This window comes from Terrapene carolina, unplaced genomic scaffold (assembly GCF_002925995.2).
Source record: "Terrapene carolina triunguis isolate 2854851 unplaced genomic scaffold, T_m_triunguis-2.0 Scaffold406, whole genome shotgun sequence".
NCBI lineage: Eukaryota > Metazoa > Chordata > Testudines > Emydidae > Terrapene > Terrapene triunguis.
In genome coordinates this window covers 2725748-2750145 of record NW_020664757.1, presented here as the reverse complement: position 1 = coordinate 2750145, position 24398 = coordinate 2725748, and the positions used below count along the sequence as shown (strand labels likewise).

At 42.8% G+C, this 24398-nt stretch overlaps 1 protein-coding gene across 16 annotated transcripts in view; it reads right to left on the bottom strand.

The window, feature by feature from the left end:
- The window catches only part of ENAH (ENAH actin regulator), a 183453-nt gene that overhangs the window by 105205 nt on the left and 53850 nt on the right, over window positions 1-24398 (bottom strand). For 3 of the 16 annotated variants that reach the window (XM_024214567.2, XM_024214569.2, XM_024214570.2), the window contains exons 1-2: window positions 7811-7911; window positions 7514-7679 (exon numbers count right to left, since the gene is read on the bottom strand). In XM_024214567.2, coding sequence (XP_024070335.1) covers window positions 7514-7679; window positions 7811-7821 — 177 coding nt within the window. In that variant the 5' untranslated portion in view covers window positions 7822-7911. Of the gene's footprint in view, window positions 1-7513; window positions 7680-7810; window positions 7914-24398 lie in introns of those variants that run through there. The other 13 variants (XM_024214571.2, XM_024214572.2, XM_024214574.2 and 10 more) reach the window with 8 other exon arrangements.

The window sequence follows — 24398 nt, the reverse complement described above, 5'->3', positions numbered from 1 at the left end:
AAGAATTCACCATCCACAAGTGGACAAATACTCTTGGTAGACATCCAAAACTCAGGTGTAAAGTGCTGAGCCTTTTCTGCCATTATTTTAATCATAGTTCTTTTAACCATAGTGATTATTTTAGTTGCCTTCCACTGCCATTCTAACAAACCTTACACAGTATCGCTAAAGGTGTTTAACTTATGGATGAGACTGTCAATAGCTGTAAAATTAAAGCAGTAACATTACAGGAAGGTTATAGTTAGCGAATCAGAAAACACAAATTTTTCTAAAGGGGAGACAAACTGGGAATATAGGGAAGAAACATGTAAATATGTTGTAGCAGCAGCAGGAAGAAAAGGATAACTTATTTGAGTTGACCTAGTTTAACCTTTATCACCTCAAACAGAAATAAATGAAATGAAAAGTGATGTCAGTTCCTGGTTACAACAACTTTCTATACTTAAGACATCTGCACTTGGACACATCCCATGTAATAATTTAGAAGCCCTATTTCAGAGATTAAAATCACTCATATACTACATACAAGAGAATCATCTCTACTAATATAGTAGAAATTCACTCACGTAAGAAGTAGTGCTGTCAATTAATCTCAGTTTAACTCAAAAGATTAACTCCAAAAAATTGTGACTAAAAAAGTTAATCACACTTTTAATCGCGCTGTTAAACAATAGAATACCAACTGAAATTTATTAAATATTTGATTTTTTCTACATTTTCAAATCTATTGATTTCAATTAGAACACAGAATACAAAGTGTACAGTGCTCACTTTATATTATTTTTATTACTAATATTTGTACTGTAAAAATGGTAAACAAAAGAAATTGTATTTTTCAATTCATCTCACAAGTACTGTCGTGCAATCTCTTTATCATGAAAGTGCAACTTACGAATGAAGATTTTTTTGTTACATAACTGCACTCAAAAACAAAAAGTCTACTCAGTCCTACTTCTTGTTCAGCCAACAGTTTGTTTACATTTACAGGAGATAGTGCTGCCCGATTATTTACGTCACCAGAAAGTGAGAACAGGCGTTCGCATGGCACTTCTGTAGCCAGCACTGCAAGGTATTTACGTGCCAGATATGCTAAACATTCGTATGCCCCTTCATGCTTCAGGCATCATTCCAGAGGACATGCTTCCATGCTGATGATGCTCATTAAAAAAAAAAAGTGCTAATTAAATTTGTGACTGAACTCCTTGGGGGAGAATTGCATTTCTCCTGCTCTGTTTTATCTGCATTCTGCCATATATTTCATGTTATAGTCTCGGATGATGACCCAGCACATGTTGTTCATTTTAAGAGCACTTCCACTGCAGAACTGTGGAAACACAAAGAAGGCACAAATGTGAGATTTCTAAAAATAGCTTCAGCACTTGACCCAAGGTTTAAGAATCTGAAGTGCTTTCCAAAATCTGAGAGGGAGGAGATGTGGAATGTGCTTTCAGAAGAGTTAAAAGAGCAACACTCTGATGCGGGAACTACAGAACCTGAACCACCAAAAAGAAAATCAGCCTTCTGCTGGTGGCATCTGACTCAAATAATGAAAATGAATGTGCATCGGTCCGCACCGCTTTGGATCGTTATCGAGCAGAACCCGTCATCAGCATGGGCGCATGTCCTCTGGAACGGTGGTTGAAGCACGAAGGGACACATGAATCTTTGGCGCATCTGGCACGTAAATATCTTGCGATGCTGGCTACAACGGTGCCATGCGAACACCTGTTCTTACTTTCAGGTGATATTTTAAACAAGAAGCTGGCAGCATTATCTCCTGAAATAAAAACAAACTTGTTTGTCCGAGCAATTGGCTGAACAAGAAGTAAGACTGAGTGGACTTGTAGGGTCTAAAGTTTTACATTGTTTTATTTTTGAATGCATTTATTTTTTTGTACATATTATACATTTGTAAATTAAACTTTCATGATATTGCACTAGAGTACTTGTATTAGGTGAACTGAAAAATACTATTTTTTTTTACAGTGCAAATATTTGTAATAAATAATAAAGTGAGCACTGTACACTTTGTATTTTGTTGTAACTGAAATAAATATATTTGAAAATATAGAAAATATCCAAAAATATTTAAATAAATGGTATTTTATTATTAGTGCAATTAATCATGCAATTACTCACGATTAATTTTTTTAATCGTGCGATTAGTCACTTTTTTTTTTTTTAATCGCTTGACAGCCCTGGTAAGAAGTTATTTTCTTATTCTCCTGCTACATTGGACTATGCGGATAAGATTTCACAAGCACAAGAGAATATAACTACTAAGGGAAATCCTGCAGAAAGGTATCATCCTAATATGCAGTCACATCTTAAAGTGAGTTCCACACGTATATCATGTGCTCAGTTTACAAGCAAGAGCACCCCAATTTTGTCACCCTTACTCTCGCTAAGGGTACTTTACTATGTAAGAATTCTCTGCAGGGGTTATCTATTAATATGCTATTGAGTGCAAGGGTGGCAAAGAAATAATCTTTTTGGAGCTAATTCCAATCGCAAGCCTGTAAAAATTTAAAAAAACCTGAATAACTTCATGCTTTATGATGAATCCATATGTTTGCAGAAAGTTGGATGGATACTTGGCACCCTGACCTGGAGCTCAAATGAGGCCATTCAAGAATAGGTAGTTTTAAATATTGGGTACTAAAGCTTCCATCAGGTGCTTGGATGAGCTCCTCAGGGAACTAGAGGCTCATATTAAGTACTAGATTCTTATATGCAAATCTTGTGAGGTGTGGAGGCTGGTCAATACATGCAAATACTTATTTCATGAGATGTTCTCTGAAGATCATTGAAAGTATGAAATGAACCACCTATAAAGCTGAGGGGTATTGTTTTTTTGGCGCATATTTCAATCCCAATAGCACACTACAGCTTCTTTTGGATACTATAAAGTGATGAGTAGATTGGGACTCCTGTCAGAGTTTCTGGTTCTATAGTCTTTGCTCTCAGGAACTGGGCAACTTAATCTTTCATATAGACTCTGTTCTGTCAGTTTTGGAGCTGGACAAGTCTATTTCTGGGGAGACTTTTTCAGACTATCCTACTGTATAACTTTTTGCACACCTATCAGTCACTGACCATTATTTTATAAAAATACTGAAGCTATCCTACAAGGAAGCTTTCATGAATGGTTTGGAGAAGAAAAAGTCATGTAATATTTTAGCAAAGATAGGATTTAGAAAAACAAACCCACTTTTCGTTAATTCGGGTTCAACATCCTTAGCTGTAGCTGGTGTCTATTCTTTATAGGAACTGAAGCCATAAAAGTGAAAACTGTTCACTGTACTGTAGGATGTAGCCAAGGGATATTGTGCTGAGCACCGACCACAGCACCGACCACTCTGTGGTTACTTGAGATCAAGCTGACCAGAAGGGACAAACTGGTTGAGAAATAAAGTGGGGGGGAGAGACACGGAAATCCTGAAATTCGACTGGGGCACAGTTCTCGTACACACCTTCAAAATGCCTGTCTCAAACCTCCCTGATGTCTCACGGGACCACATTGGGCTGGCAAATGAGAGGAAGAGGGACGACGATGTTTAAACCCTTTGTCTCTCTCCTTTCTCTTAACAACATACTGTCGAGGAAGCCCCCGTGACCTGGATGGTGAAGGCAGCCGGAACTGCTTCCTCGCAACTTGCGGCGTGTGAAGGCCAAGCGAACTCAGGATAACCTGAGAATCCTTCAGGCCATGCAGCCTTGCATCTGTCTGCTCCGAAAAGAGCACATTCCCTTCAAAGGGAAGGTCCTGGGTGGACAACTGGATTTCCTGGGAGAGACCTGAGGATTGCAGCCACAAACTGCACCTCATTACCAAGGCAATGACTCTGGCTGCTGAGTCAGCCGCATCCCATGCCATCTGGAGAGAGCCCCTCGCCACCGCTTGCCGTCCTCCAGGATGGCCGCAAATTCCTGCGGCAGGGTCCTGAGGCAGGGAGTCCTTTAATTTATTGAGGGAATCCCATAACTTAAAATTGTATCTCCCCCACAGGGCCTGGTGGTTAGACACCCTGAACTGGAGACTGGCAGTCGGATAAACTTTCCTGCCAAAAAGGCCAAGTCTCTTTGTGTCTTTCTTTTTAGATGTGGCGCTCGCCTGACCCTGCCTATCCCTTTTGTTGGCTGGTGATACTAGCAGCAATTCTGGAGGCAGGTGGGTATGCAGATATTTGAACTCTATGGCAGGGATATAGTACTACTTTTCCACCCATTTGGATGTTGGCAGAACAGATGAAGGGGTTTGCCAGAGTGACTTAGCTATTCTTAATACTCCGTCATGCACCGGTAGTGAGACCCTTGCCAGAGCTGCTGCCGTTAACACATCCAACAGGGTGTCTGATGGCTCCGCCAACTCCTCCGCCTCTTAGCTCAGGTTGGAGGCCACCCTAAGTAAAGCTTGGTGTGCTCTACAGCAGAAGTTCTCAACAGGGGGTCTGTGAACCCTTTCAGGGGGGTCCGCAGGGCCCCACAGCTAAAACCCAGAGCCTGAGCCCCAGCACCTCCCGCAGGGCTGAAGCCAGAAGCCGCGGGGTTGAAGCCCTGATCCCCGGTGCCCCCCACAGGGCTGAAGCCAGGAGCAGCAGGGCTGAATTCTGGAGCCCTGGTGCTCCCCCCGGGGCAGAAGCCCATAGACAATGAGCAGAGTTGGGGGAACACGGGGGTGTTGCCCCTCTCCCCCGAAACTACAGTGCAAGAGCAGGGCAGTCATGGGGCAGCTCCACCACCCCCTCCTCTCCCCGCCCTCTGGGCAGGTCGGAGGCGGGAAGCCAGAGCCGGGCAGTGTGGGACAGCTGCTGCTCTGGCTGGTGCCATGGAGCAGGCAGCCATGGCGTTTCCTCGTCGTCGTCTGCTGCTGCTGGGACTTGAAGCTGCTCCTCAGCTCCCAGCCCCCTTTGTTCACACAGCTGGTAAGAGCCACCTGGGCGGGGCACCTGGCCCCATGGTTGGCAGAGCCCTCAGGGAACAGGGACCGCAGGGGAGCCCTCCCAGCACACAGCCCCTAGCTACCCACTTCCCTGCACCGAGCTAGCCCCCTGCCTGCACACAGCCCCTAGCTATCCCCCTTCCTGCATCCTGAGCTGTTTTCAAACTTTTTGAGCTGTGCCCCCCCACCTTTGAGTTATAATTTTTGGTTGTGCCCTCCTCCCCAACCCAAACAGGCTGGGTGACCTGCTGAAGTGAGTCAGGGCGTGGAGATGGTGCTCCCTCCCTGGACCCCGCTATGCGGAGCTGCCTCAAGCCCTGATGGCCCCTGCCCACCCAAAACAGAAGTCAAACTACACCTAAGCCTGAGCATCTGTTTCCCCCCCCCCCCAGCCCCAAGTTCCCCCCTTCATCCTCCGCTGGGCCTTGGAGTTTTTATAGCATGTTATGGGGGGCCTCAGAAAGAAAAAAGGTTGAGAATCCCTGCTCTAAAGTCAACTGGAGGGGACAAGTGAGAGGGCCCCGCTACCGCCTCTTCTAGTGACAAAGACGATGATGGCACCACCAGTGGAGGGACTGGGGCACTCTCCCGCACTGGGGAAGATTTCCTTGGTGTCGGTAACTGCTCCTCTGCCCCTGCGTCAGAGTCCGTGCCTTGTGCTGAACTCTGTGCCAGTGGTGTGGGGGTAACTTCTCCAAAGCCACCAGAGAGGAGTGATACGAATATGGCACCGGTATCATTGGAAGGTCCCATGGATTCCAATAGGGCCATTGAGCTGGCCAGTGGCCCTGCTGCCACGCAGCCACTGCCAGCGTAGTGCTGGCATCCAGAACCCAAGGGGACTGCTGTTTATGCGGCGAAAGGCTAAACTGTCGGTCCAACTAGGACAAGTCTCCCCTCAGTGACCACAGAGGGCTCTGGAGGCTTGTGTCTGCAGCTGACGTCAGGGACGGAAGACCAATGCCTAACAGGTAGTAACCGATGACTCTCCGGAGAGCAGTGCCGGGTTGACGGGGTCTGGTGATGTGAAGGTGAGGAGCAGTCCCGTACAGGTAGCAACCGGCACGCCGAAGATCATTTGGGGGAAGGAGACTTGCACCAAGGCGTTGGGGGAGGAGGATTGGTCCTGGGAATGCGGAGATCAGTGCCTTGAGGCTGGCGATCCGCACCGCAGACAGTGGGGACTGCAAACGTGGAGCTGACAACCTAGATTGTATGGCCAGGGACCATAGTTGCGGAGCTGGGGATTCAGATCGTGGAGTCAGGGTACAGTGCCTCTGCTCCAGAGACCAGCAATGCTCCACTGCCCTTTGAGGTGGCCCACAGCTAGCCTGCCCTTGGATTGGGGAGCCTTAGCGGTATCTGCCGGCAGACGCAGCGTAGGCAGTGCCGGAAGGGCAAAAAGGTCCCTAGCCGCCTGGAAGGCCTCAGGTGTCGAAGGCACTAACAAGCACCGAGGTCCCCTGTTGCTCCCACGAGTTAGAGGTGGATCCCTGGGTGGGCTGAGTGGTCCAGTCAGAGAGGTACCTCCTTGCAGCTCTGGGGTGGGCGGCCTGATACCTTTCCCCTCTATGCTCGGTGCCAGGGAGCAGCTGCGCTGTTTCTTCTGGCTCTTCCTCCTCACCTCTTCCATTATCTGTGGGGGCACCCGAAGGCTCTGCCCGTGGTCAGTTGCTCTTCTGAATTTACAACTTGTCATCTGGCAATCTCATCAGCTCACAAACTTCCCCTATCATCACTATGCTGAAGACTTTAATGCTCCATTTTGTATGGACAGAAAAACAGTAATACAAAGAAATTGGGGGTGGGGGAGGAGAGAAAGTTCAAAGAAGAGGGTACAGTGGAGTCGCATCATAGGCACATTTAACTTACGCGATTTTAACTATACGCGCACGGCAAAACATCAACAATAATTTAAATACTGTACCTATAGTGCGGGCAATTCCACCTGCCATTCCACTCAATGAGTGTTTGACTATACGCGATTTTCACCTTACGTGCTGACTTCAGAACCTAACCCCCGCATAGGATGCGACTCCACTGTACTGTTGTAGTTGAGTCTGGATACAATAAGGTTCTGAATGACAGATCTGGCTTTTAGGATGGCTAGAAAAGGTTGGAGCTGCCAAGTAGGAAGAAGTGTAGCATTTGAGTATGGCACTGATGTGTAGGGCAAGGGAAAGGGAGTGGCAGTCAAAAATAATCCCCAGGATGATGGCATTGACAGTGAGAGAAGAAGGGAAATGGAGCAGGTCTGGGAAGAAAAATAATGTTTTAGCCATATTAGAACTTAAACAGTTTATTGTGAATTAAGTTGGCTTGCACATAAATTGCTTCATGTTGTTCTCCTTCCCTGAACCTCTGTCCACTTGTCTGTCCTTACAGCAATGACCATACTTTCATCGAATGTTTAGAAAATGCCTAATAAGTCTTGGACAATATCATAAGCTAAATTTGTATTTTATTGTTTTGGATAGTCCCATTACTTTACTGAACAGAGATTTTTTTTAATGGAATAATTATAATAGTTAAAACTAAGTTCCCTTTGAAAATTATTAGAGGTTCACATACCTGATGATCTTGAATCTTCCTGCCCACTACTCTAAATGTATTGTTTCCTGTGTGATGATATATATGAACTCTACTGAATCCAGTTGATCCACCAGCTGGTACCCATTTCTTATTGGTATCATCGTAGACCATAACTGCAGCTCGTGCTTGGCAGATACTCTGTTCACTATTAAGACAAGAAAACAGATATTTAAGGTTAAAAAGTAAAAGCAAAGTTAAGGCAAATGAAAGCGCTACATGTAAACAAACAAAAAAAAATTACTGGGCAAGTTAAGATAACCTGACAGGAAATTTTACCTTTCATGCATGTAGAATTGCTAGCACCATAGCACAACAATTGTTTCACTTACAGCGTGTCATTCTGAAGTAGAGTTCTGCTCACAAAAGGTATGAACGAAGAGAACTGTATTAAGGGTAAAGATGAACCAATATAATTAGACTTCCCCCCCCCACACACACACACACACTACAGGAAAACTTTCCTACTAAATATGAATTTAAGTTATTAGCACTTTAAAACCCTGGGTAAAATTTGCAAAAGAGAATAAGGTACTTAAAAGCCTCAGTGTCATTGACACTATGGCTTTACTTAGGCTTCTATAATTAAACACTTTAATAGAAGAAAAATGTAACTGATGGAATAAGCTAACAGGTAGGAAGTGAGATTAATAAGTATAGGAAGACGCTCTGCAGTGAATTCAATGGGAAAAAAGTAGACATTGAACACACTTATTTGGGATAAATTTTAATATGTAAATAAACTTGTTTTGTTTCCAAGAAAATAAATTAAGATTTTCTTTTTACATATATTTTACATCATATGGTATCTAGAAATTTCAGATACAGCTATGACCTGTGTTCCCCCTAAGCTGCATGGTTGGGCGGCCGCCCAGGAGTGATTCAAGTGCCGTGCATGTGATTAGCAGAGCCACGCACATCCGGCAGCCTGTGTTCAGGTGTCCCTTTCTCCCCCCGGCTGCTTTACTGCCACATTGCTCCTGCAGCTGCTCCCGGGACTCTTCTGATGGCTGTGCAGAGCTGCTGGAGGGTGGGGGGGTGGAGAGAGCTGATGTCAGGGTGTCCCCCTCCCCAACCCCTGTACCTCATCTCCACAGAGCAGGGGAGAGGGGACAGGGCTCAGAGCAGGAGAGCTGCTATTGTCTGAGGTCTGAACAAGCCTCCTGGGCAGTGAGTGCCTTAAAGAGACAGCGCACCATCTCTCAGACTTCCCCAGCAGCCAGCACACAATCAATCTCTCTCACACACACACACACACAGTCTCTCCGCATCCCCCCTGACCATGTACCCCATCTCTGCAGAGCAGGGGAGGGGGGAACAGGGCTCAGGAGCAAGAGAGCTTTCGGTGAGTGCCTTAAAGCGACAGCATCTCTCAGAAACTTCCCCAGCAGCCAACGTGCAGAATCTGTGTGTGTGTGTCTGTCTGTCTCTCTCTCACACACACACTTTCACAGTCGCCTCCCAACAAATCCTTGTATTATTATTGTTGTTACTCCTTGGTACTTCCTACAATGCACATATATTCTCTGTAATTTTATTCTTTCAAAGTGTGTTATTTTAGTTTTTTGACTGGTCTATGCATTTCATAATTTTTATTTCTCTTACTACTTAAAGAATTTAAGTAGTGAGTTCTAAAATGCCTAACCTGTCCTGTCTGGAGTAATTATCCCTATGGTAACTTTTTCAAAATATATATATCATATCTAGGTTTTTTGTTTCTACTGATGGCGCATGTCCACACATTACCTCGGTGCACATTAATTTTTTCCATCCATGTGTGGAATAAATTTTGAGGGAACATTGGCTATGACTCCTCCCTCAGCAAGAGGGTGCTCCTTTGATCAGTGAAGCTCCCTTCCATGCTTCAGCTTAATACTTTGAGTAGAATAATCATGCTGAGATCAAGGTACAGTCTAAAGCTGAGAGAGAATTGTCTGACTAAGCAAGGAAGTGGGACAGATCAGAGGCATACTATTTATTGAAAGGGAAGGGGAACCCGAGTTGTTTTTACTAGAAGTGTCCAGACACTGTCTGGCAATAAAAATAAAAGTAAATACTTATCAGTAAATCAAATTCTCCAAGATGATGTATTGGCAGATCCAACACTGCAAGCCATGCATTGCACATGCCTTCCAGAAGGAGTGTTACCTGCCTTTTTTGGAGGGGAAGGAGGGCGAGAGGATGAAGGGGGATTCGCAGAAGCAGTCTATGAAGGAGAAATGCAAGAAAATGAACTCTATTTATAAAATATGAAATGTAAAGAAGAGTTTTCCCACATAATTTTAAGCTGGTTTATTTCTTCCTTTTTCCAATTTTCTCACTTCCTTCTGTTAGGAAAATGACAATATGTTTCACCTTTTTTTTTTTTAAACTATGTTAACTTTGAAGTTTTGAATGAACATAGGCACCTCCGCTTAATAGCAAAGGGGAAAACTATGTTCAATAGCCAGTGCAAAGTCTGTGTACAGACAAAAATACATCAGCACACAATACCAGTCATCCAGCTGCAAGAGATAAGAACATGTTTGCATTACTTCATGCATATATTGCACTGCAACTATTTCAAGACGAAGGCTTATATCTGAGTACTCCCATAGCTCTAAAGATGAAAAAAAAATCTACCCCAAATTTTGGACTTTAAGGAATTCTGTTGCATTAAACAAGTAAGGTTTCACCATCTAATACAGTGGCATACAGCCTTTTTATCCTGAAGACTGAACATATTTCAAGAGGCCACAATCAATAGTTGGAGACAGGTACTGTGCTGTTTTGTTACCACTGTGCCAATCAGGCAGTGCAAAGGGGACAGCAACCATCCACAAGTCCCCTACTGGGGATTTCTTCAGTGTGGAGGAAAGCCCAATGGGCAAAGAGTCAGTATAGCTGGGTCCTATGCCTCCCTTTCTGCAGCTTCTTCTGCAGGAGGCAAGCTGGGGTAGGGGAGTGACTGGACTGTGCTACGCTGCACTTCTGGCTATTCCAAGTTGGCATAAGGACCTTAAAAACTGTTGCCTGCTGACTCAAATTAGAGGAGTCTGGGGATTGTCCTAATCTCATCTGAGACAGAGGCCATTCTCCCAGCCTGACCTGGGTGGCTGTGAAATAGAGATGTTCTTTGCTAGGTGCTCCCCTAAGCTCAGGAAGCGCAAGATGAACCTCTCCTGCTCTTCCTGTGACTCCCAGAGCCCAGTAGGTAAGCAGGCAATGGAACAACCAGAGCCCTCAGATCTACTCCCAGGACTGCAAGAGAAACAGCAGAGCCAGGGCCCTCACCTCCTTTCCATAGTAACCAGTGTGATAGATCCAGGCCAGTTGGGTACAACAAAGTAGTAGAAGGCAGATATACTGGCCACTGGATTAGCAGTTTTCTGTTCCCTGACTGACCAGAACAAGGGCTGCTCCAGGCTAATGAGAACACCTGACTCCAATTAACCTGCAAAGAGTCAGGTGAGGCCATTAAGGTAATGTGAACACCTGACTAATTTATAGTATCAAAAGGGCCTTAAAGGGCTCACTCCAGTCAGGCTGAGGAGAGCCAGGGAGCCAGAGGAGAGGAAGTGCGGCTGAAGGGCTGGTTAATGAAGACACCTTCAAGCCATTGGTAAGGGAGCCCTAAGGTAAGGGTAAAGAAGAGAGAAGCAGGAGAGCTGTGGGGAAGTGGCCCAGGGAAATGTAGCAACTCTGGCAGTGAAAAGTCGGCTGCCAACAGCTGCTACCACTAGGGTCCCTGGGCTGGAACCCAGGGTAGAGGGCGGGCCCGGGTTCCCCCCAACCTGCCACTACAGAAACACCTCTTGGGAGGGGAAGACAGGCCCTTGTCAGGACAGGAGGCTAAACTGTTCTCAAATAAGCCCCTAGGGGCAACAGAGACTATGGGAGTTCTCTCACCAACCTTCTTGCTGGCTTATGATGAAAAGGGCTCAGTAGACTGTAACCCTGGCCCTAGAGAGAGAAGGGCTATGTGGAGGGTCGCAGTGAGCCACTGAGGCTAGCATAAACCGCCTAGAAGCGCGGGACCCACGGGGACAAGGTCGGAGCTCTGCCACACAAGGGATTCTAGAATGTCATATGGAGCAGCTCAGGGAACATGTTTTTCCAATTCAAAATCAAATACATTTTCTGAACACAGTCTCAACTTGACAGCCACAATTCAGAGCCTCAAGGACCACAAGTGGCCCCAGGCTAGACACCAATGAGCACAAAGAACAGTGGACTTTATTTTAAAAGATTTTTAATGTGTTTCACAGTTCTATTAACGTATACTGTAACTGGCTAAGAGGTTATCTGATCTGAGAATAGGATTATTTAAACGTGTAACCTACTCCCATACTTAGTGTTTCCTTACATAATTAACTTGTTAAAGTCAAAATCTAAAACCCTCTTACATTGTTTATTTCAAATACCACCAGTTGACAGAACTCCTATGAAGCACAGTATAAGGAATATGTGTAATACTGTTGAATTTCTAGAAAGAGCAAACATGAATACTGGAAGTCTGAAAATATATAAAGTCAAGTACACTAAATATTTGGTTGACTTTACATGTAAAGTTGATGTGTATACTAGATATTGTAAACAACATAGTCAACAAGTACAAGCTGTAATTCTATTGAGAGGCTCCTTTCAATAATTTGTAGGTAGAATATTGTCCCAACACAATCTACAAAAAAGTCTGTAAAAAGATCATGCTTCAGATTTTCAACATCTCCTCAATTTAGCCTTCCCTATTATTCCTTCCATTTCCTAGTACCTGGAAATAGGCATTTCTAGAGGCAAAGACCCAATCCCTCTCAATCCCACTTGCTTCCAAGCTAACAGTCTGGGCAGTAGTTGTGGTTTCTAGTTGTGGTACTCTAGGACACAATCCCAGGCTCAGATCTGCTGTTTGATGCCCCTTCTTGGGAGATTGGATGCCCAACAGCCCCAAACCCTGAAATTAGTGTTAGGCTTCCCAAGTCTTCCAGTCTCTTACACACCCTCTTCCCCCACATAGGCTGCAGGTATACTGGACTTTTAGTTAACACCTTTGGGGACATGAAAGGAAAGCAAGGAATACAGGCTTAAAGGAATTTCTTAACCACAGTGACTTTACTCTTAAAGCACAAGAAAATTACATATCTTTGAAAACAAGAGATCTCAAAACAGCCTGGAAACATACCCTTGCCCTAGTCTTATCTCATCCCTTTTGAAAGTTGGAGGTTTGTCAGAATTTCAGAATGGGAAGAATCCTTCCTGCTCTCCTTCTCCTGGCAAGTCCTTGCAGAGATGATCAGCTCCCTGAACAGAGCAGAACCTCACTTGTTCTTGGATAGGGACCCTGTTTCTGAGCTTGTGCTCCAACTGAGATAACACAGATACCCCCAATCACACTTGCCCCTTCCTCCTGTGGGCCCCTGAGTAGAAAACCCATTGTTCCAGGTGAGTGGGCTAGTAGTTGAGATGATTAAAGTCACTGGCCCCAGACTGGAGTCATGATGGTTCTTACCATTAGTTCTTCAACAAGGTATCAAACACCTTTCCCAGGCAAGACAGCTGTCTGGAATGATGCACAACTGGTTATCTTTGACATGTTCAGGTTTGTGCAGTCAGTGTCCAGCATTTCCATACAGAGAACAAAACAGAGTTCATGATCTAACTCAGAGATATCCCATTCTGTCACACATAGCTCACAGGTAAAAAAAGTAACTGTCCATACTAGTCAAATCATGATAGAAACATACAGTAGAACCTCAGAGTTACGAAACCAGAGTTATGAACTGACCAGTCAACCACACAACTCATTTGGAACCGCAAGTACGCAATCAGCAGCAGCAGAGACAAATTAATAAAGCAAATACAGTACAGTACTGTGTTAAACTAAACTACTAAAAAATAAAGGGAAAGTTTAAAAAAGATTTAACAAGGAAACAGTTTCTGTGCTTATTTCGTTTAAATTAAGATGGTTAAAAGCAGCTTTTCTTCTGCACCGTAAAGTTTCAAAACTGTATTAAAGTCAATATTCAGTTATAAACTTTTGAAAGAACAGCCATAACATTTTGTTCAGAGTTATGAACAACCCATTCCTGAGGTGTGCGTAACTCAGATTCTACTGTAATAGCAATAAGCTTTTTCTTCTTGATTTTAACCTTAATATGGACAGAGTATCACAACAAAATACAATGGAGGGCCCATCGTATGACATGAAGTAATTGACCTCATGCTAGCTGCAGTAATTCTGCATGTAAAGTCACTCTTACAATTCAGTGTCCACACTATTAGTATTAATTCTGTTGTGATTTAAAAGCTAAAAATAGCTCTTAGTAATTACAAAAATAAGTATAGTCTTTCTGCAAGAAGAAAAATGAATGACAGAATCAAGAAAGTGCACTTCCACATTCCATGCATGGCTGCTCAGACAAAGGGCATGAAGTAACACTACCATCTCAGAAAAATCCATGAGTTTATCATGTGAACAGGCCATCCATTGGGCAATGAAAAAAATAAACCTGATGTTTGCAGAAAGAACTGCTACTTACAGTACAGTAACTGTGGTTTTTAGAGGTCTCAGTGTGGATCCCACTATAGGTGTACATACATCTCTGATGTGAGATCAGAGTCTCTTGAATAGCAGTGTCCATCAGGGCCATGCATGTGCTCAGACTCTGTGCTAGGGCACAGAACATGGAGTGGCTATAGTTGGCCCTTACTTCTGTCAGAATTCAAAGCCCATTTTAGCAAAAGACTCCAAAAGCAGGGATGCAGGGTGGGTTGTGGGGTCCACAGAAAACATCTCGAAGTAACAATTTTCTTCTGTAAGTATATGTCAATGTGGATTCCTCTGTAGGTGACTGGCAAGCAGTATCTTCTTCAGGATAGTGGGAATGAGGAACATCAGTTAAAATAGTGATTGCAGTACTACTCTTCAAACTTGGCATCAGCCCTGGCAGACAACTGCAATGCATAAAGTTTAATGATATGGAGATTATAAAAAAAATAAAAAAAAAAACTTTCACCATCTTGCAGATTTCAGTAGTCAGCACATTCCTGATGAAGACAAAGATGTCACTTGAGCTCTGGTGTGAGCCTTGATGTTCAGTGGGAGAGGTACACCAGCCAACCAGTAACATATCACTGTATTATTCATTTTGATGAGATGGCCCAACTTTTAGAATGACTGGCTGTAACCAGATATAAACAGGAAGACAGAACCAAACTATCCAGACTATCATATAATAAAGCAAGGCTCTGGAAAACTCCAGTATGCTGAGTGGGGCTTTGGGAAGAAGACTGGTAGATTATGAAACTCAAGAGACCACCTGGGGGATGAATTTCAAGTGACGTTTCAGCACTACCTTCTCGCTATATAATGTACATAGTGAGGTTCAAATTTACCCTAATTGCAAGCTCAACTGTAAGAAGTGGATAACAGTTTATGCAGCATCACAACAACCTGTAGCAACAAATGTTGATGGGAAAAGGTGTAAAAGGGGAGACAAACACTGAATTAATCTGAACAAAAAATGCTACTGATATAACTCAAGGACAACATTAAGATCATGGTCGGTAAACAAGAAAAGCATGAAACTGGAAGTTCAGTGAGTCAAGATTGGCATGTCGGAAATTAAGCCTGAAAAATCTATGAAAAAAGTGAGAGGATGGAATACTTCATCCATCACTTCTTTTCAGGGGTTTTAAAAAATGACTTTGGAGAGAAATACAGATGGGTAGAGGCAAAGCTAAAGGGGCAACTGCTGACTGAAACAAGAGAAGGAAGGAGCTTCGCCATCATGGCTGCCACCTTCACTATCTTTTGGGATCCCAGGATCGACCGTAACATCCGCCCTTTTTCGTCCTGATTCTGAGATGTCCTGACCATCGGACCAGGCCAGAGAGAGGGAGCCAGATGACACCACCACTTCCATCAGCTAAATCCCGAATCACCACCTGGGACATGAGACTGTCTTTCCACCCCCTCCAAGCCCTTTCCAATGTGTCCTTTTCCTTCCCTATCTTATTTCTTCTCTTTCCTATCTCTCTAGTTTTTCCTTTTGTCTAATGAAAGTCTGGCTTACCTGGCCAAGACTGAATATTTTGCAGCAGTGCTATAAGTCTGTGACCAGAAAAGCAGATAAGAGCATGCCCAAAATAGCCCAATTGTAGTACAAGTTTGCCAGATCTCAGAGTGGCTGGTAAGCCTGTGCGCTGTGCCTGTGTTTTTACAGCAGTGAGGTGGCAAGTGAGAGTCAACACCAAAGACAAAAAACGCATTTTCTATTTTTGCTGTTCTTTTTCTTTTCCCTTTTGTGTATGTTTGTCTTGTTTTGTCTTCTAGGAAACAGGATTGGACTTCAACAGCAGCAGCGACAGCTCCAGCCCATCTCCACTAACTTTTTCTCCTTTCCCCCAAAAGGACAGATATTACCATCTAAAGGACTGTAAAACAAGTTTTTTCCTTCCAAAGACCCTCGCCAGCTAAAGGGAAAGGAAATAAGGGATGGTGTTAAAATGAAGGCCTTATTTCATATTTTGAATCCATTAACGGTTTCTTTTTTCTGTATCCTTAATGAATGGTGTAGAAGATTTTTAATGGTGTGCTTGCCATGGTACTAAACAGGCTAAGGTCTCTGCATACCAAACCCCAAACTTAGTTTAAAGCTGTTTAATATTGGACAGTTGCAGGATCATGTTAACCCCCTTAACTCTTCAGGCCCATATATTCCAATTAAATTAATACAACAGGCTCTTTGATTCATGGATAAGTGTGTAATAGTCTGAGAAACTTTGATACCATTGTGTGAGAAAAGACCACGCACCACTGCGTAAGTGAATGGCAAGCAGAGATTCCTGCAAGGTGGATCTTAGCAAAGGCCACCTTGTTTCAAGTGGAGTAAGTAGTCAAGGATTCCTGATATCAGGCCCTGCACGGAGTCCAGTTGCTGTTGAGCTGCCCAAATCAAGAACCTCTTCCATTTTGAAGAGTAGGATTTCTGGTTGATGTCTTTCTACTCTGTATCAGGATCTCCTAGACTTGCCTAGAGCAGCCCATAGTACTGAGCCAGCCAACTACCATGTCATACAGTTCAGTGATTTTGGATCCAGAGTATCTGGCCATGGTGCTGTGACGTCAGATCTGGGCAGAGCAGGAGCTGGATAGGTGTTTGAATGGACATCCATAGGAGGCCTGTCAACCAAAATTGCCTCCGCCAATGGGAAGACAAGGATGATCGTAATCTTGTCCCATTTGATTTTGAACGTTACACTAGAGATCAGGGAAATAAGTGGAAAGGCATATAGAAGGCCTTGAGACCATGGTAAAAGGAGGGCATCTGGAAATAATCCAGGTTCCCGCCTCTTCTGGAACAAAAGTTCAGACACTTGGCATGGTCATTGATGGCAAACAGATCTATTAGGAGTTCCCAGTGGAGGAACATCAGCTCTATAATGAAATTCCATAGCAACAATTTGTGGCTGGTCACAGATTGTCTGCATAGGAAGTCCACTAGGTTGTTGCAGACTCCCAGAAAATGAATACCTATTGGGGTTATTCTATGTGGATGGCTTCATGTCCAAAACCTGATAGCCTCAAGCAGAGAAAGAGACTAGCATGTGCCTCTTTGCTAACTTACGCAGTGTGTCATGGATGTGTCAATCACGAATAGCACCTTGGAGTTTTGGAGAACAGGACATTTATATGAAAACCAGCATCTCCGAAGAACCAAGTCCCCTGCATTTGTTGATAGTTCAGATGGGCTCCCCAACCTGTCACTGACCTGTGATTAAAGGTGTTTGTAGGGGAAGGAGCTGAAAAACATTGAATCATAGAAATTTAGGGCTGGCAGGATCCTCGAGAACTCATCAGATCAGCCCCCCAGTGAGGCAGAACCAAGTACACCTAGACCATCCCTGACAGGTATTTGTCTAATCTGTTCTTAAAAAATTTAAATGATAGGGATTCCACAACCTCTTTTAGTAACCTATTTCAGAGGTGAACTAGTCTAGCTAGGAAGTTTTTCCTAATATCTAACCTAAATCTCCCTTACTGCAGATTAAGTCAATTACTTCCTGTTCCACCTTCAGCAGATATGGAGAACAACTGATTACCATCCTCTAACAGCCCTTAACATATCTGAAGACTCTTACCAGGTCCCCTTAGTCTCCTCCCCTCCCCCCAGATTAATCACACAGCTTTCCAAACCTTTCCTTATAGGTCAGGTTTCTAAACCTTTTATCCTTTCTGTTTCTCTCTTCTAGACTCGCCAATTTATCCACTTCTTTCTTAAAGCATGGTAACCAAAACTGACCACCATGCTCCAGATGAGACCCCACCAGTACAGAGCAGAGTGGAACAACTACTTCACATATCTTACATATGACATTTCTGTTATTACATGCCAGAATGATATTAGCCTTTTTCCAACTACTCCACTTTGTAGAGACACAATCAATTTGCAATCCATTATAACCCAAAGATCCTTTCAGCAGTATTACTGCCTACCCAGTTATTCCTCATTTTGTATTTGTGCATTTGATTTTTCTCGCACATGTAGTACTTTGCATTTGTCTTTACTGAATTTCATCTTGTTCATTTCAGAGCAGCTCTGCAATTTATCAAGGACATTCTGAATTATAGTTCTGTTCTCCGAAGTGCTTGCAAACCCGCACATCTGTAAATTTTACAAGCACACTCTCCACTCTATTATGCAAGTCAATGAAAATATTGAATACCAAACCCCGAACAGACTCCCCTGCAGCATGCCACTAGATATTTCCTCCCAGTTTGACAATAAACCATTGATAACTTCTCTGAGTGTGATCTTTCAACCAGTTGTGTACCCACCTTATAGTAATTTAATCTGAGGCACATTTTGCTAGCTCGCTTATGTGACGGTCACGTGGGACTGTGTCAAAAACCGTCGCAAAAAAATCAAGATATATGATATCTACTGCTTCCCCTTTATCCAGTAGACCAATAACCCTAATAAAGAAGGGAATTAGGTTGGTCTGGAGTGATTTGTTCTTGGCAAATCCCTGTTGGCTATTATTTATCATTCTATTATTCTGTAAGTGCTTATAAATTGATTAATAATTTATTCCAGTATCTTTCCAAATATCAAAGTTAGGCTGACTGAGCTATAATTCCCTGCTCCATGTTCCCCTTTTTAAAAGAAAGGTACTAGGTTTGCCCTTCTCTAATCCTCTAGGGCCGCACTCATCCTCCATTAGTTCTCAAAAATAATCACTAGTAGTTCCAAGATTGCTTCAGCTAGTTCCTTAAAGTACCCTAAGGTAAATTTCATCAGGCCCTACTGACTTGAATACATCTAACTTCTCTGAACATGGTTCTTTTCCTTATTTTGTCTTGTAAACCTTCCCCTTTGTTGTTAGTATTAATTGTGTTAAGCATATGGTGACAATTAACCTTTTCACTGAAGCAAAATAGGCATGAAGTGCCTCTGCCTTCTTGATGTTGTCCATTATTAGTTCTCCCTCCCTGCTAGTGGACCTACACCTTCCTTTGTCATTCTCTTGCTCCCAATATATTTATAGATCTTATTACAAGCTGCTATATAGACATACATTCTTGGATTCCTGCCACCAGCTCAGATCTCCAATGACATGAGGTGAAACCACATCTTTCTTATTAATTTGGCATCTCGCTGATCTGAGCCAGAGTTGCAGGGACCGCAACTCTGGACCTGTGAGAGGCTCCAGGCCATTGTAGTTTGAACTGATTCTCACTCAAGTAACCTCATTTGCATGGACAAGAATCTGTCCTTAGGGAAGTATGCTCTCCTAGACCTGAAGTCAAAGCTCCTGTGATCTCTATCATCAGTGATGGGATACAAGACAATTTTTTTTTTTTAGTTAATCAGGAGATGAAGCTAGGAGAACAGGTAGACGGCGTACTCAAGGCATGCTGCCATTGCTGCTAGGATCTGCCTTTAATCATCCAGTCATCAAGGAAGGATACATATCAATGTCTTTTCTTCAGAGATAAGCATAGATACACATTTTGTGAAAACCCTCGGTGCCATGGAGTCCAAAGGGAAATAGCAATTGAATCCCATCATTAGCCTCAAGCACTTCCTGTGGGATGGGTGGATAGCTATGCATACTGCAAGTCATGAGTCATGAATCAGTCTCCAGTCTAAAGTGATGTAATGATGGATGAATGCGTTCAATACTCCACCTCTGACTGTATTTTGTTCAAGTCTCCTCAAGCCTAGGATAGGGAAAAGATCATCTTTCTTATTCGGAATAAGGAAATATGAAGCATAGAAGCCTCTTCCCCTGTATTCTGTAGGTGCCTCTCAAGAGTAGCAGATCAGACACCCGCTGCGTTCCATGTTGCTGCTACAAGCAGTAAGAAGGAACTGAAGGAGGGTCACAACTGCTCTGCCTTTTATTCCCTTGCATGGGACCACAAGGTGGCACATGTGCAGCCCCACAGACACTACTACTCAAAATACTCTGCTTGTGTGCATGAGACATGTGCATCTACAGTAGGATCCATCCTGACACATATTTGAAGAACACGGCGGGAGGAATAGCTCAGTGGTTTGAGCATTGGCCTGCTAAATCCAGGGTTGTGAGTTCAATCCTTGAGGGGACCACCTAGGGATCTGGGGCAAAATCAGTACTTGGTCCTGCTAGTGAACGCAGGGGGCTGGACTCGATGACCTTTCAGGGTCCCTTCCAGTTCTATGAGATAGGTATATCTCCACATATTATTTTATATTATAAGCTTTCAATTGATGTGTATCAGATCCAGATCCTTTCAGAGGAAGTGTTTTTCAAAGGACAACCAGGTACTTGAGAACTACACAAAGAAGAGGACTGTGCTCTTGGTACTTACAGTCCAGAGAAAGCTTGAAGTCTTTATAAAGGTAGGTTTTAATTTTAAGCCTTTCCTAGTTAAATGGACTGATGTAGTAACAAGTGTTTCTGTGACAGCATTTTCAAAAGAAGAAACTATTTTCTCCACAGTACAGGAAATGGTTAGTACCCCCCAAAGCAGCAAAGATGCAACAGCAACACTAGTGCCTCCAGGCAAAGATTCTTTAGTTGTCTTGAAGGGAAATAAGTTCAAATTATTGACTGCCTCATATTACTAAAAATTAATTCTTACTGATATTCTATATTCCAAATAATTGTACAAATTGGATATCAGTTAAATGGGGGGGAAGGGGGGAGATAGCTCAGTGGTTTGAGCCCTGGGTTTAGCAGGCCAATGCTCAAACCACTGAGCTATTCTTGAGGGGGCCATTTAGGGATCCGGGGGTGGAGTGGGGGGGGAAGACTGTCAGGGACAATACTTTGTCCTGTTAGTGAAGGCAGGGGACTGGACTCGATGACCTTCAAGGTCCCTTCCAGTTCTATGAGATAGGTATATCTCCATATATATTCTAGTAGTTAACGCCACTGTTTTAATGTTAGGGATCTGCAGTGAAAATTAAACCATCAGTTTCAGCTATTTGAGAAATGTAGATGTAAGCATTTAAAAGTAAGTATGGATAAGCTCTACTAATGCAACCGTGTATTGACAGAAAGAGGTACAAAAATGAAAACCCAGTATTGGCATATCAAGCTATTTAGTTATCAAAAATGGCTGTCACTGGCACTCAACCCAAAAAAGTAATAATTATTTCTCCCACTTCCCAAAAGGTTGAAACTACTCTGTTATACATTCAACTGGAGAGTAGTTACTTATTTTGCTTTACAATTCTGGCTGACACATACAAAAGCAAGAAAAATATAAGCTATGTCAGAATTGTTCTTTGGTGGTCATGGATTGTTAATGGATATGTTACTATCTACAAACATGAATGTTAAAGTAACAATAACTGGCCAACTATTTTTAACAAGCAAGCATGCATCAATTGCTATAGTTTGGCCACTCCTGCAGTTAATTAAGTTGATATAAAATCACCTGAGTCACATTTAGGACATCTGGATAGCACAGCATTTAGAACACTAAGTGGTAGCCAATATTTACTACTTACATTGACCAGGTATTAATTACTTTTTAAAGACAAATTCTAAAGCCTATTTGGGACTGGTCTCAATACATTAAACTCATCAACCAAAGTGAAATAAAAAAGGAGAGTGGGGTACATAGAAGATGAACGCTATTATCAGAGTCACTTCTGGTTTATATGCTTTAGTATTCATTTTACTGTGGGATTCAATATAGTCAGATCTCTCGGTTAAGCTGTTAGAGCTTAACGTTATGGAGTGAAAACCTACAAGATTTTTCTGTTCCAGAAAATGGTGACGGTGGTGAAGTAAATCGTACTCTTCCTTTAAAGAATCAGTAGTGAACCAGTGCCACAGCATGATGGCAAGCATACTCCCAAGGGAATTCTGCACGCAATATTTTAAAATTCTGCATATATTTACCAAAAATTACACAACATAATCCCACCAGTTTCAATTATTTTGGTAATTTATTTAAAAATGCCTGTCAACATGTAGGTCTAACAATACAGACAACAAAAGAGATTCAGGAAATGATTTTTGACAAAGATTCCTTACTAGTCATATTAATACAGAATTTTGAACAACAAAATACAGAAACATATTTCCCTTCAGAAGCAGTGCAAAGGCTTGGGGAAGTCAGGGGTAATGGAGGAGCTGAGGGAGAGGGAAGTAATTGCTGGGAGCAAACCTGAAGTGTTGTTGGGTGTGGGGGATTGTTAGGGAGCCTCCCCCATGAAGGCCCTGGATGACCCCTAGCCTTCCCATTCAGTCAGGCACATCTCTCCCCATGTCCCTCCTCCCCCATCCCCACGTGTCCCTGAAACCCCATTCACCAAGCATCCCTGATCCCCCACTCCCATTCAGACCCTGGCTCAAAGCTGTCACCCCACTAGCTCTTGTGTCTCCGCTCCAGTCTGTTTCCCCGCCCACTAGTGCTTCTGAACCACAGTCTATGAGACTCCCCAGCAGCTCTGTGTGCCCCACTCTGTCTGTCCGCCCCCCCCCCCCCATATCTCAGGCCTCCTCACCTGGCCCCATGGGCAGAGCACTGAGGAATGCAGCCACTGCCCCCCTCCCTATCCATGGCTGACTGTTCCTCAAGTCAACAAAGCTGAAAAGTTTCATCAAGGCTCTACCCTCCATTAGGGTTTCCTATGTGAAGTCAATTAGACTACTTGTTTTAAGTTATTTAGTTGATTTTGAAAATCTCATCTTTAGGAACCTAAACATGGGCTCAGGAACCTAACTCTAGGCTCCTATTTTGAAAACTTTGTCTTGTATGCATAAAAAAAAATGTTCACAAAATTGTTAGACTATTGAAACTAACTTTCTATTGTCAACACTGAAGAAACAGTTTTTAAATGACAAATTTTACATTACTGAAAGAAAAGATTAAAAATACAATTTTAGCTCTTAGTGTTGGAGACACTTATGTACATGCTTAGTTAAGCATGAGTAATCTCACTGAAGTCATTAAGTCATTAGGACTATTCATGTAACATACCTGTTGACGTGTTTACAGTATCAGGGCCTTAATTTCCATTTTTGTGTTTTTGCCGTTAATTTTTACAAAATTCAAATAAAGTACTCTAGCCAACAGTGGAATTTAAAGACAGCATTTATAATTTAGTTCTTTACAAATTTTAATCTTAACTTGTAATAGCACAAATTTCCAAGTTTAAAATAATTATTTAATTTGCTCCTGCTCTGGATCTGGTGTTGGGTGGTTGGGTAAGGGAAGCCCTTGAAGAAACAAAGGTGTAACCTATACCCTAAATTTTAACAAACAATTTCTGGATTTTCTCCTTTTTCCCCGAGAGCATGGAAACCCAAATCTGCTCTAGAATCTGCTTAAATCTAAAGTTGCATCTCATCTATGGACAATTTGTACTGTAAGACCTAAAGCTGAAAGCCTTAAAAGGGAGTTGCATACCAAAGAAATCTCCCTAAAATAAATCCATTCAATTTTTTGTGTTTCATAATTTGTTCTTTTGTCTGTGGATAAAAAAACCAAACCTGATGCAAATAAAATAAGAGCTTGTCCCACTGCAGCCCATCTGTTCTTCCTCTGTGATTTTCCAGTTTTAGTGGCAACCATTTCCACAGCAACAGACAAATATCAAACAGGTGTAAGACTTCATTGCAGGACAAGCAGAAGAAAGTTTTTACTCAGATAAGCATCTTGATGTCAGAGAGAACTGACAATTCCATATAATAAAACATTAACCATCATCCTAAAACTTCAGGACTTGATGAAAGCTGGTCAAAGTATATTTCACACTAAATAAATAAACTGAAATCAAAATGGAATAGTTAATTCACATTTTAGCTTGTGTTCCATTCCCCTTGCTAATATTAACTATGGTAAGGGTCTAGTCACCATTACTTTTTTTTTTTACTGAAGACTGAAGCAAAATAAGCATTAAACCACCTCAGCCTTCTTTGTGTCATCCATTATTAGCTCTCCTTCCCCACTAAGTAGTGGACCTACACTTTACTTTCTTTCTCTTCCTCCTAATGTATTTATAAGATTTCTGATTTTTTTTTATCCCCTACATGCCCAGGTTGTTCTTTTTGTATTCATCCTTAGCAAACTGTCCATGTTTCTGCTTTTTGCAGGATTCCTTTTTTTAACTTTCAGGACATTGAGGAAATCCTGATGGATAGGGCCCTATCAAATTAATGGTCTATTTTCATCAATTTCACAGCCAGAGGGTTTTAAAATTGGTCAATTTCACATTTTCAGCTGTTTACATCTGAAATGTCACGGTGTTATAACCATGGGGGTCCCAACCTAAAATGTACCCAGAAGTGGGTCTGATCTCCCCTCCTCTCCCCCCCCCCCCCCCGAGCTGCCCTGCAAGGGAAGGAGAAGTCCTGTCTCTCTCCAGCCCAGCAGGGACACTCA